The 13,260-nt window shown below is 45.1% G+C and overlaps 1 protein-coding gene across 1 annotated transcript in view; it reads right to left on the bottom strand.

Moving 5' to 3' along the window:
- Positions 1-13,260, bottom strand: part of GRTP1 (growth hormone regulated TBC protein 1) — a 34,230-nt gene that overhangs the window by 4,437 nt on the left and 16,533 nt on the right. Inside the window, exon 5 of the mRNA XM_084844579.1 lies at positions 11,269-11,365. Within this exon, the coding sequence (XP_084700705.1) occupies positions 11,269-11,365 (97 nt within the window). The remainder of the gene's footprint in view (positions 1-11,268; positions 11,366-13,260) is intronic.

Below are 13,260 nucleotides of genomic sequence, written 5' to 3'. Positions count from 1 at the left end.
TGTCTTTCCCATTCATCATAATCAGTTAAAAGTGAAGGGCTTGAGCCCACCCATTATAACTGGGAGGTCACTCTGAACACAAACTTGTAAAAAAAAAAAAGTTCCATGTACCATTGATTGAGCAGGCACAGTCAACAATAGAGCTGACTGCAACCCTGTTGTGTTACCTTTACAGCTTATCCTTCAATATATCCCACCCCTTATCTACCTATAGCTGACACCTGGGCCCACATGAGGGCACTGTGTCTGAGGGCACATGACACAGTTACACCATTAAAGACAAACACTTTTCCAAAAGGGTCCATGGATTTTGGCTGACCTAGATTGCCATTATTTGTGGTCACCAGAGACCACACAGAGGACTCAGGAGAAGGTGGAGATCAGAATCTCGCTTCCTATCAGGCTTTGGAGAACCTCAGAAGGATTGAGAATCTGCCAAGCCTCTCCACAGCCTGGTTTTGAGTGAGTGACTGCCATTTACTGTGTTCTCTGTACATACCAGATAATTTGAGTGAAGAGCAGCATCCATCTCTTCTCTCTCTCTCTCTCATCAGTTGAGAGACTGCCTTCTACAACTTGAGTTCTCTGAGATACCCAGAGAAATCAGGAAAAGAAGGCAACCAGGGCTAGGTGGTTGCCAGAAAGTTTTGTGATCACCACAAGCTGCAGGACCACCACATTTGTAGGTCCCTGGATCTCAGCCTGAATGGAATACTGCAAGAAAGAAACTGCTCTGAGCCAATTCTCAGTCCATTACAGCCATCTGAAAATGTGGTAATCACTATGCAACATTATTAAATGTAATGCAAGAACACAAAAACTGCTGTTACACCTCAGAAACTAATGTGTGTACCAAGGCATGTTCTTGACGCAGTCATAGGCCTAAATGCAGCTGGCACAAAAAGATACCAGGTAGACAGCATCAATGTATCCCACCACGAGCCATTTTTTCCAATGTACATACATTTGAAAGGAACACAAAGTTAATTGATTCTTAAAGAAGTCACCAGATGGCGCTCTATAACTAGGCATAGGTCACCTGTAGCAGAAATCTACATTCCTTTGAGCATTTGATCTGTTGAAAGGGAACAGCAGTTGCCGCTTTCAGTCTCTGAGACCAGACCATAAGATGAATGCCAAAGCTCTCGTGCTAGAATAGCAGGGCATCATTCCAAGCGTCTAGAAATACTACTAGACCAAAGTAAGACTTGCCATTATTGAATTACCCTGCTTTCATGATAACAAACTGATAAGCAAACTGATCAGGGGAAAGGAAGTACACTAAAAAATTAAAAGAGGATTCCTATGGCTTTAAAGCTTTATGGTTTCTCTCCACTATCACCACACCACAGCCTGTACCTTATTACATATGGAATATTAAAGTTCAGACTCAAGAGACACAGAAAAGCGAGATATAAACACACTGTCATGAAAATCAAGCCGAGTACAGAGCTGAAGCGTTTATCAAGATTTTAATGGCTAAAAATCTCAAATTAAAATAAATATTTCCACCCTGCCTTTCAATACAAGAATTTCCAAGGTGGCTTACTACAAAGTATATTGAAAAACCAAACCACTTAAAAAAATGAAACATATTTAAGATAGCATTTTTCACGAGCAATAACATCCTCAGGAGACATTAAATCTTTTTAAAAAAAAACACTTAAAAGCCAATTAAAAACACATTAAAATCCCCCCAAAAAACCAAAATAGCTTTTACTTGGTGCTGAAAGATCATCACATTTGGCACCAAGAGAGGGAATGCCATAGCTGAGGCAACCACCATTAAGGAGCTACCCAGCTCAGAAGGTGGGGAAAACCAGTCAATAACCAGTTGCTGCAACATGGTTAGCAGCCCTAACCATGGCTTAGCGTGATGTCTGAACAGACCCCCGTGATTAACTGATTGCTACCATAGAGCTTCACAGCAAGGATGGCCGAAATTGGCCCAGCTTATCCTGCCAGCATTCCAGATTTCCATGGTCAAAATCCACCTAGCAACACATGATGTAGCAGCTGAGAGCCAACCTCCTTGCTCTCCATCCCTGCATGCAGTATGAAAATTGGGAAGCGAATGGGGAGAAAAGATGCTTTCGATCCCACGCTGCTGTTATTGGCAGACTGACCTTGAGCACTCAGCACTTCCAGGCACAAGCACCTGTGTCTGCCGTGATAAGGGAAAACATCCTCACCTGGCTGGCAGCTAGCCAAGCAGTGCCATCCCTGCCTCCAACAGAACCCCTGCCCCCAAACCTGCACCACACAGCTCCCATGAAATGGCCACCAAGCCCGAAGATTGCCAGTGGCCACTGCTGCAACACTGAGTACCAAAATGGCCACCCTCAGCAGCTTCTTCCACTGAGGCCCCAAAATGGCCACCCACAGCAGTTTCCTCTGCTGAGGTCACTGGGATAGATGGCGGCCTATCTGGAGGACTGCGGAGTTTAACAGTAACCATGGTAGTTAGTGACTGGTTAGGCTAACCATGCTGCGGGCCATGGTTACCTGCACATACAGCAGAGGTTCTCATAGTGGTTAGTGCTAACCACCCTACACTATGGTTAGCCTAACCACCCTTCTGAACAGGGCCTTTATCTATCTATCTATCTATCTATCACCCATCTGGCTGGTCACCCAGCCACTCTGGGCAATGTACAACATACAACAAAACAGTTTAAAACAATAAAATTCTACAATAAAAACATTTTCTAAAATACCCTAACCCACCCCAAATGCCTGCCTGAACAACCACATTTTTAATGCACGACGGAAGCTCATTAAAGAGGGAGCATGATGGAGTTCCCTAGGGAGGGAGTTCCACAGAGTGGGGGCCACCACAGAAAAGGCCCTCTCCCTCGTCCCCACCAGTCTAGCTGTCCTGGCTGATAGGACAGACAGAAGGCCATCCGAGGCTGATCTTGTTAAGCGGCCTGTCTGGTGCTGCTGGAGGCGCTCCTTAAGATAGGCTGGGCAGGAACCATATAGGGTTTTAAAGGTCAAAACCAACACCTTGAATTTGTCCCGGAAAACAACTGGTAACAGTGCAACTCCTTCAGCACTGGAGTGATGTGATCTCGCCGGCGGCTGCCTTTGATCAGGCGAGCCGCCACGTTCTGTACCAGCTGCAGTTTCCGAACCGTCTTCAAGGGTAACCCCACGTAGAGCGCATTACAGTAGTCTAAACAAGAGGAGACCAGGGCACGTACTACCGATGGGAGCAGATGGTCGGGAAGGAAGGGGCGCAGCCGCCGTATCAGATGGAGTTGATACAGCGCTGTCCAGCTCACAGCTGACACCTGAGCCTCCATGGACAGCTGGGAGTCCAAAATGACCCCCAGGCTGCGGACCTGGTCTTTCAAGGGTAGCCGTACCCCATTCAACACCAGGTCGACATCCCCCAGCCTCCTCTTGTCTCCCACCAAAAGTACCTCGGTCTTGTCAGGGTTCAGCTTCAGCCTATTCCTCCCCATCCAACCACTCACCGTCTCCAGACATTTGGATAGGGATTCTATGGCCAACCTTGGTGAAGATTTGAACGAGAGGTAGAGCTGCGTGTCATCCGCATATTGATGACACTGCACCCCAAACCTCCTGATGATAGCCCCCAGCGGCTTCACATAGATGTTAAATAGCATCGGGGAGAGGATGGAACCCTGTGGCACCCCACAAGTAAGTAGCCACGGGTCCGAAACCTCGTCTCCCAGTGCTACCCTCTGGTACCTGCTGGAGAGGAAGGACCACCACAATACGGTGTCCCCAATGCCCAACCCCTCCAGGCGGTCCAGGAGGATACCGTGGTCGATGGTATCAAAAGCTGCTGAGAGGTCGAGGAGAACAAGGAAGGAGCATCCACCCCTATCCAGAGCCCTCCTCATATCATCTACCAAGGCGACCAAGGCCGTTTCTGTCCCAGGCCCAGGCCTGAAGCCCGAATGAAATGGGCCTAATCAGTTTCTTCCAAGTGTGCCTTCAACTGCACCGCCACCACCCGCTCAATCACCTTGCCCAAAAATGGCAGATTTGAGACTGGGCGAAAGTTGTTCAGAACTTGAGGATCCAAGGAGGGGTTCTTTAAGAGCGGTCTTATCACTGCCTCCTTGAGGGCTGATGGCATCACTCCCTCCTCAAGGGAGGCGTTCACCACCGCCTTGATCCCCTCACCCAGTCTCTCTCTGCAGCCCATAATGAGCCAAGACGGGCAAGGATCAAGTAAGCAGGTGGTCAGCCTTACAGATGAAAGCACCTTGTCCACTTCATCAGGAGGAAGAAGCTGGAACCGATCCCACAAAACTGGTTTGCCACAGGCCGCCTCTTGCTCACTAACTGTATCCACAGCATGCAGAGTAACACACCTAATCTGATCAATTTTATCTGCAAAGTGCCTTGCCAAGGCCACACAGGAGGCCTTAGAATGCTCCAGTGGTTCCGGAGCCACAGGACCGACCAGGCTCCGGACCACTTGGAACAGCCTCCTGGGACAGCACTCTGCAGATGCGATGGAGGCAGCATAATATTCCTTTTTTGCTGCCTTCACCGCCACGTGATAGGCTGAAGATACAGCTCTAGCCCGTGTCTGATTGTCTTTGGAGCGAGACTTCCGCCACCAGCGCTCTAGCCGTCTTATCTCCTGTTTCAGAGCTCGTAACCGCGGATTGAACCATGGTTCAGGGGGAGAGGGCGTTTCGGAGGCACCTGATCTAATGCCCCAGTGATTGCGTCATTCCAGCCACCCACCAGGGTCTCGACCGAGTGGCCATTGGCATGCCCCAGAGAATCCCCAAGCGCGTTCAGGAATCCATTTGGATCCATAAGACGCCTGGGGCGGACCATTTTAATGGGTCTCCACCCCTGCGGAGGGGTTGTGGAACCGAGAAGTCCAATGTCACCAGATAGTGATCTGACCATGACAAGGGGGTGGTGGATATACCCCCAACTTCCAGATCACTCCCCGCTTCTCCAGAAACAAACACAAAGTCTAGTGCATGACCAGCTACATGGGTGGGCCCAGTTAGAATATGGTGCAGCTCCCAGGAGGCCATGGTCTCCATGAAGTCCCGAGGTGCTCCTGTGAGGACAGCCTCTGAATGTACGTTGAAGTCCCCCAACACCAATAAGTTAGGGGACTGTATATGCACATCAGAGACCATCTCAAGCACCTCGGCCAGGAAGTCAGTCGTGCAGCGGGGTGGACGGTACACGAGCAGAATCCCCAGACTGCCCTTCAGGCCCAACCTCCAGTACATGCACTCAGCAACCTTGGTCTCCCGGAGAGGGGGTCTAGTGAAGACCAAGGACTCTCGGTAGATAACAGCCACTCCCCACCCCGATCCCCAGCCCTCGGCTGCTGTGCACACGAAAATCCAGCTGGACACATGGCTACAAGGGTTGGAGCAGCAGCCTCGGCCAGCCAGGTCTCCGTAATACATGCCAGGTCTGCACCTTCATCCAGGATCATGTCATGGATGAGGGAGGTTTTCTGGGTAACAGACCTGGCATTGCAGAGCAGCAAACGAAGGCCAGAAGATGGGGTCACGCCTCCCCCAGCCATCCTTTGTCTCTGGACAGGCCCGGAGCAGGGGACAGATATTACACATCTCTCCCTTGTTCCCCTTACCTGGCATGGCCTGCCCCTAGCGCTCCGCCAGCGCCTGCCGCCCAGCCTCGGTATCTTCTGGCCCCCAACACTCCCCCCACTGCCTCCATCAGGTGGACACATGCCCCCTCGCTCCCGCCTATCAGGCAGGCTACCCACCCCTAAAAACACAACAAAATCCCCCAGAAAAACACACACACACACACACACACACACACCAAAAAAAAATTAAAATCCCCTTAAAAGTAATGCCAGGCCAGAGTCCACAGGGAAGGCCTGGTGGTGGTGGTGGCGGCGGCAGCAGCGGCAGCGGCTGCAGCGGCGGGGGCAGCAGGCCCAGCAGCAGCAGGTGCGCCTCTTCCCCAGTGGTGGTGGTGGCTTCTCCCGCAGGCCCTGGCTCTCCCAGGCCACCTCAGCCAGCCAGCTTATGTAGCCCCTCCAGGGAGGGGCAGGTGGAGCAGCACAGCTGGCTCAGTACCTGGGGGCCTGGTCCTGCAGGGACTGGCAGTCTGCAAGGCAGAAGTCCACAGGGAAGGCCTGGTGGTGGTGGCGGTGGCGGCAGCAGCAGCAGGCCCAGCAGCAGCAGGTGCGCCTCTTCCCCGGTGGTGGTGGTGGCTTCTCCTGCAGGCCCTGGCTCTCCAATGTCCAGTTCTCAAGAGCAACCCACCAAGTCATGCAATAGGTTAAAAACTTGACAGGCAGTTGATTCTAGCATACCTCAGGACTGCCAGAATCAACCTGAAACCATCATATCACCTGGTAGAACATAATTTGAATATCTGCAGCCTCTTCCCACATTCCATCTGAAGACTGTAACTAGCTGTATCAGCCACTCAACAGATACACTTTTCCCCTGTTTACCATCTTGCCCAATTAAGAGATATGGAGATCCCAAAAGCTTGTGCACACTATTTTGTGAAGTTGGGTTGGCTTAGATAAGATTTTTTTTTCTTATAGCCAACATGGCTACCTTTGTTTTTTGCTTAAAGACAAAACAAAAAAGCCACCACCTTGTTTCATCTGTAAATTGCTCCGAGTGAGTATATTCCCTATCCAAGTTGTACAAAAAATAAATCCCATCACACTTCCCAATCTGCTGGACAGTGGCATGCTTTAAAACTGTTTCCTCCTCTCCTAATATAGAGCCATACAAGGAGTTGAATGCTGTGCATGTACTGCTGTGCCTGCAAAGGAAAAGCTTAGACAAAGCACATAGGATCCAGGTAGGGTTTATTATGCGCAGGATTGTGCATGCATTATCCCACGGATGGATGCAGTATTCACACACACACACACACACACACACACACGCTTTTGTGCTCATGGCACAACAGAACCGTCCATGACAACCGGTCTCTGTTTGCCTAACTGGAACAAAGATCACTAGCAGGATTTTTGTTTTGTTTGCTTGAGTCTTAACATTAAAATATTTTTAATAATGCAGAGATGAAGCTGCAACTGCAACCTACGATGCGGTACTGAGATTTGCAGTGAATAAGGAATAAAGGTTTCAAGACCCATGCAAGCTTGTTCTTTGCCACAAATGGATTAAAAAGAATCTCCAAAAATAGCGGGGGGGGGGGGGAGAGTTGAAATGCCTAAACTTTTTATAGACTTAAATCTTCATCTTTAGATAAACAATGTGCAGAAGCTTAAAACTCGTCTTTTGGAACACTGCATACACATGGCTGTTTAAATTCAATGCAAGGCTGCTGCAGAAGTGGATACAGAAGAGTTTTGGAATTAGCTCGGATGCGTAACTGGAAAAAGGTAGCCCAAATACTTAACATAAGGGCCAAATGAAAATTGCCTGGGTTATATTCTCAGCCTGAAAGTGTTTAGCACATCCCCAAGTGCACCTCCTTACTTTTTCCCATATAAGTGAACGGCTATCATTCACTCCTGTAAGAACAGATAAAGCATGGACCTTGGAGACACCATTGCACTGGGGTAGAGGGAACGTGCTCCAATACGTAAGAACAACACTACGGCTATGTGACTATACTTCTGTATTTTAGTTTAAGGGCATCTTATCATAACACTTAAAACACAGAGAGTATCTGAATTGTTCTGTACTGCTCAGGAACTTCAAAGAAGCTGTAAACCAGCATTCCCCAACCTGGTACCCTCCAGATGCTTTGGAGCAGCTCCCATCAGTCCCAGCCAGCTTGGCCAATGGTCTAGAAAGTTTGGAGTTACAATCCAAAACATCTGGAAGACACCAGTTTGGGAGAGGCTGGTGCAAATGGATTTACTTCATGACTAGAGAAAAAGGAAATGATTGTTAAAACAAAGTCAGTGGCACCTTCTGATCCAACATTTGAACCCCCTTAGCTAGAAGCAAATGTCATTGCAATGTTCTAAATCAGGGGTGGGGAACCTGCGGCTGTCCATATTTTGTAGACTACAAACTCCCATAATCCCTGACCATTTCCCATGCTGGCTGATGCTGATGGGGTTTGGAGTTCAACATCACCTGGAGGGCCGCAGCCGGTTCCACATCCCTGTTCAAAATATATTTCTGTCTATTAAACTTCCATGACACTTTCCACCTGAAAAAGTTGTCAACACACTTAACTCAGGGAAGGTTATAATCAGCTTATAAGCTTCATGAAAGTCCTTCTAAAGTTTTCACTGTTAACTGTTTTGTGGAGGAAGAAGATAAGAGGGGATGGGGGAGATACTGCTCTCTCCCATCTTGAAAATTCCAATTATCTGCTTTTTGCACTAATGGCTAATATTTGGTGCATGATTAAAAAAGCAATACTCAAAAACAAACAGGAGATGTAGCAATAGCATCTTCCTTCAAGAATAATTCAACAGTAGTAAAGTCTTTTCTAGTTACTTTTCTAGTGACTTCATAGTGAATGTTTTTATTCATTTCAGATTCATGGTGAAAATCTGTGCTTGTCAAATAAATACTATCACCCTTTACGGATTTTGTACTTCAGACCTCTCTTGTAAAAAGCTGCCCTGAGTAAAAATCCAGGCATTCCATTTCCATTCACCTGAAGATGAACCAAAGACAGAAGATTCAATTTCCTTTGAAAGAAGCATGTTGTTGTTGTTGTTATTTAAGACAACAAAAAATTACTGGCCAAGGGATGAGACAGCCAGGTAAAATGAGGAAGCTACCATGTCCAGGAAAGAGAAAAAGAAAGTTGCAGGGTAGACTTCTAATTACATGATTACTCCTCAGTTTAGGCATTCATACCTTGTATCACCTCTTATGACTACACATCAACATGTTTGAAAGATACTTCTGCTTTAGAAGCTTGCATCAATTCCAAGAGGAACAATTATTTTAACATATTTGTATCCAGCCCTTCCTCCAAGGAGCTTGCAGTTGCATATATGAAGTCATTCTAATTTGTTTTCACAACAACACAGAGTTTGTTCATGCACAAAGCTACCTCATAAATTTCATGGCTGAATTGGTGCTCTGGGTCAAAGTCCAACATCTATGCAGTACAGCACTCACGCCTCCAGTCTCCCTAGTTCGGTAATCATTCTACTGTTCTAAACATCTCCTCTAAGAAAATGACATGGAAACTTTTAGTGTGTGTGTTTAAAAAAATTGGCACCAGAAACAGAAGATTAAGGGCCAAATTAAACGTTTGCCTAACCACACATAGCATAGCTATGTGTGATGGTTTTACTTACTCCTTTGGAAGCTTGCATGGCTCCAATTGGGATCGGAACCATTCATTTCCCCACAAATCTCCCCCAACAGAGGAGTCTTTTCCCCCTCAAAATCACCTCCAATTGAGGATTTTTCTTTCCTACATTTTGATGGGAAATGGGTGGGGCAAAGGTTTAACACACACACACATCCCCATCACCATGTTCCCAATCTGAATCCAAAGCTGCAGTGTGATTAGAAGAACATTTTGTTTGGCCCTTAGGCAATACAGTATAGTATCAACTTTGCATGTTGTGTCAACTTAACATAAACCCCTTATATTAGAGTTTTCACACGAGCAATTCTTGCCTCATGCAACTGATAGCATTGTTGATTACTTCAGAATGCCAAACCCTGCACTGTATATAAGCGATGTATGCCATGTAATGATGCTTTTTATGACATATTAAGGCACAAGCCTTGAAAGTAGCACTTTCTTGTTACACAAAGATTACAGTAGTTTTCTTCAGATGCAGAAAGTGTCTTCATGTATCTTATTCTGGTAAATTGGCTAAAACAATTCAGCCAAGTACACAGTGTTGGATGATTTTCACAAACCAATTGCTACTTTCAAAAAGCAACCTGTGCTGTGCCCTTTTTCGCATTTCCTTTTTTTGGAACCGCTCGTCTATGCCTTCCAAACTATGGCCATCAACAAATATTTTTGGAATGCCTAGTACTGTGAGCTATCTAGCAGCCTGGATTTAGGAAAGCTAATCTTTTAAAGCATCTAGATCTTCTAAAAGCTAGGCCTGAATTACTTTAACATGCAAATATCCAGATGTCTTCAGAAGTGCAGCTCTGGTTTAGGGAAAAATTTAATTAGCTTGAACACAAGTTGAAAAGTACAGGAAAGCACTGGGCTTCTCAACGAGGTAGTATATCTCTGTCTGCCCCGCTTCAGACTGCAGGTGGGAGCTCACATGATGGAATCCTGCCCCATGAAGAAGATACACATAGAAAACTAACATATGAGGGAGAAGGCCAGGCTACAAATATTCTCCTAATTTTCTATGTGGTGGTTGTTTTTGTATAGAGGAACATTCAGTCACATAAGCCCACTTGAAGTGCTACAGTCCAAAAACACATTTACCACCTCAGTGAGATTTAGGCCTTAGCAAGCCCTGCTCTTAAGAGACAGTTCAAGTGCCAACAATGCTATCCAGGAAACCCCAGTGAAGAGGACCAGAAACCAAAGCTGAGAGTTCAGAAGTAAAAACAGAAAAGAAAAAAGAGGGGGAGAAAAGGAGATCAGCCTTAGGAAGAATGGGAATGTCTGGAGAGCCGTCTACTTCTGGTGGTGCCTCATGCTCCTGAGGTTCAACACTCTGGAATGCATTACCAACTATCATTAAACAGGCACTCACAGTTCTGACAGTCACATGTCTTCTCAAGACCCATCTCTTCACACAGGCTTTCCCTGAAGTGTGACCCAGCCAGCTATGGTCTGTAATGCACAGTAGACTGTGTAGCTTTATTGCCAATTAATATTCATCAATAACTGTGGAAAGCGGTACATAAATTTGGGTGATAAAATAAATAAATACTACAGAAACAACATGCTGCCTACTACAGACCTAACATGCTGGCTGAATGTTAGCCATGGTTATAAGACAGGATTCACCACTGGTCAAAGGTTTTTGTTTGTTTTCTTGTATAAGACTATATTGTGTCGGGAATCAGAGCCTCTTCTACATGGAAACAGCCACATCAAAAAATACCATGCAACATCCATGTAGGTCAATAAAATGGATGTGCACACATGTATTTTGACACACCCACAGGAAGCATATACACAAAGGTTACTATTTCCTACACGGATTTGCCTTCCATAAGCTAGGAAATTCTGTGCTCCTTATTGAAGTAACAGCATTATACAATTAGACTCCTGGGAAACCGAAAACTATTCATTTGATCGGCGAGTCTACTACACACTTAAGTCAAACACAGAAAATGAGCTGCAACACAAATAGAAGATGAGAATCTGTCCTACCAGGTAATATTCGACCAATGAGAGCATCTAACAACCAAAAGGACTCCTCTTCATTCCTTGTAATAAGAATCAAATATCCAGCTATGAAATTCATGCCCTGAAATAAAAAGGAAAAGTCTAATTTATCTAGATCTAGCTTGATTTCATATTGACAAATGGAGTACTGAAGGAGCCAACTGGGGGTGGGGGGTGGGCAGAGAGAAACCCAAATGACCATCAACTTCATGTTAATCAAAGTCCATTTTGAAATTGTTACAAGCAAGGTCTTGCCTGCAGATGTGATTAAATGCACATCAATTTCTGAAGCTACATTTAAAGGAACATGAAGTCTGGGCCACCCTGACTTGATAATTCAGTAGATCCATTCTCCATTTACATTTGGAGACTGTAACTCCATCAAGTTCCTTAGCAAGCCTGCCTACTCCCAAAGGTGTTAAGATTATACAAATTCACAAGCCGACAGACTACAGGATGAAAACCGAACTACTGCGACTGCACAATAAATACATAGAATAAAAAAGGCATTTCGCTATATACAGGGGAATATTTATTAATTTATTTATTTCATTTCTATACTGCCCAATAGCCGAAGCTCTCTGGGTAGTTCACAAAAATTAAAACCAAAGCGTGCAGGATAAAACAATATAAAATATGAAAGCATTAAAACCACAATATAACAATGCAACCAGAATAACACCTAGCAGCAAAACAGAGATTTAAAATACAGATTTAAAACACCAAAACTAAAAGACCAGGAAGCTAAAATGCTAACATACTAGGAGAATAAAAAGGTCTTCAGCTGGCACTGGAAGGAGTATGTTTTCCTGTAGTTTTCATTTATTAGTCACTCCAAATACACTCCTTTGCTTTAAACCAATGATAATATGAAATGTTTCTTGGGGTAATATCCATTTACATGTTATTAATACCACTTACGAATTCTACAACTGACTATATACATATTTCGGCTCACGTCAAGGATGTGATGTGTGTGGTTCTCTGGATGTTGTTGGACTGCAAGTCCCATCATCTTTGGCTATGCTGCCTAGGGCTAATGGGAGTTGCAGTTCACTAGATCTGGAGGAGCACATGCACCATACCCCTGGCTTAAGTGGTCAATAGGCAATTAACCCAGCCATCTGTGATGTAGCTAATCTGGCACAGAGGAAAAAACAGAACAAAAATACAGGCTCTGTATAAGAAATGTGTGCTAAATGTTCTCTGTGGTTTGGTGTGGGGAAGAGATCTGCCTCAAGTACCGTAAAAGGGTACAACATAAAATGTTGCTTCAACATAAAATGTTGTCATGTTATAAGCTTATATACTTATGGTAATAAATTGTCTCATTTTACGACAGTGCTGTATTTCTGCAGTTTGTTATTTTTAAATATAAAAATAGATTTATTTTGCAACAAAGTTGAGCAACACCCAGCCACACCTATGGCAATTGCTATTCTGGAAATTTTAAGTGTATAAGTTGAAAGATTGTTTTAAAATATTCATGAACACTAGTATCAGTTGCACTCGTTCAGGTCTAACCTTTGGACGCATCTCCAGTTACTTCATTTTCTTTTGAACCCTCCCAGCTTGCAACAATCACTATTCATCTTCCTACTATCCTCTTCCATGGTGGGAGAATAATACTTATTCATTTTATCTCATACACCCTGCCAATTTGGGCTCAAGCAAGAAGATAAGTCCAATACAGAGGATACATGGAGAAATCAAGACTTTTTTCAAGGGCTAACATGTCCGTTCATTCAAAATAAGACCAATTGTTCTTTTCACATTCCAAGAGTTCATAACCATCTCTCCCCATCTAACAGGCACTCTTCAAAAACATTTGTTTTCAATTCTCCCCCACCCCACCAGTCTGGAAAAAGCCAACAGCTGTTGTAAAAACTGTTCGATGTTGGGGGATTTGCCCTGCCATTATGAGGATGTCTTTTCAGTCCCTATCCTGCCAGTTTGCTTGACAATAGCAACCATGGT

This window comes from Heloderma suspectum, chromosome 3, assembly GCF_057233095.1.
Source record: "Heloderma suspectum isolate Gila_16-S chromosome 3, 16-S_ref, whole genome shotgun sequence".
In the NCBI taxonomy this organism is placed as follows: Eukaryota; Metazoa; Chordata; class Lepidosauria; order Squamata; family Helodermatidae; genus Heloderma; species Heloderma suspectum.
The sequence above is the reverse complement of the archived record's forward strand: the minus strand, read 5'-3'. Positions and strand labels throughout refer to the sequence as shown.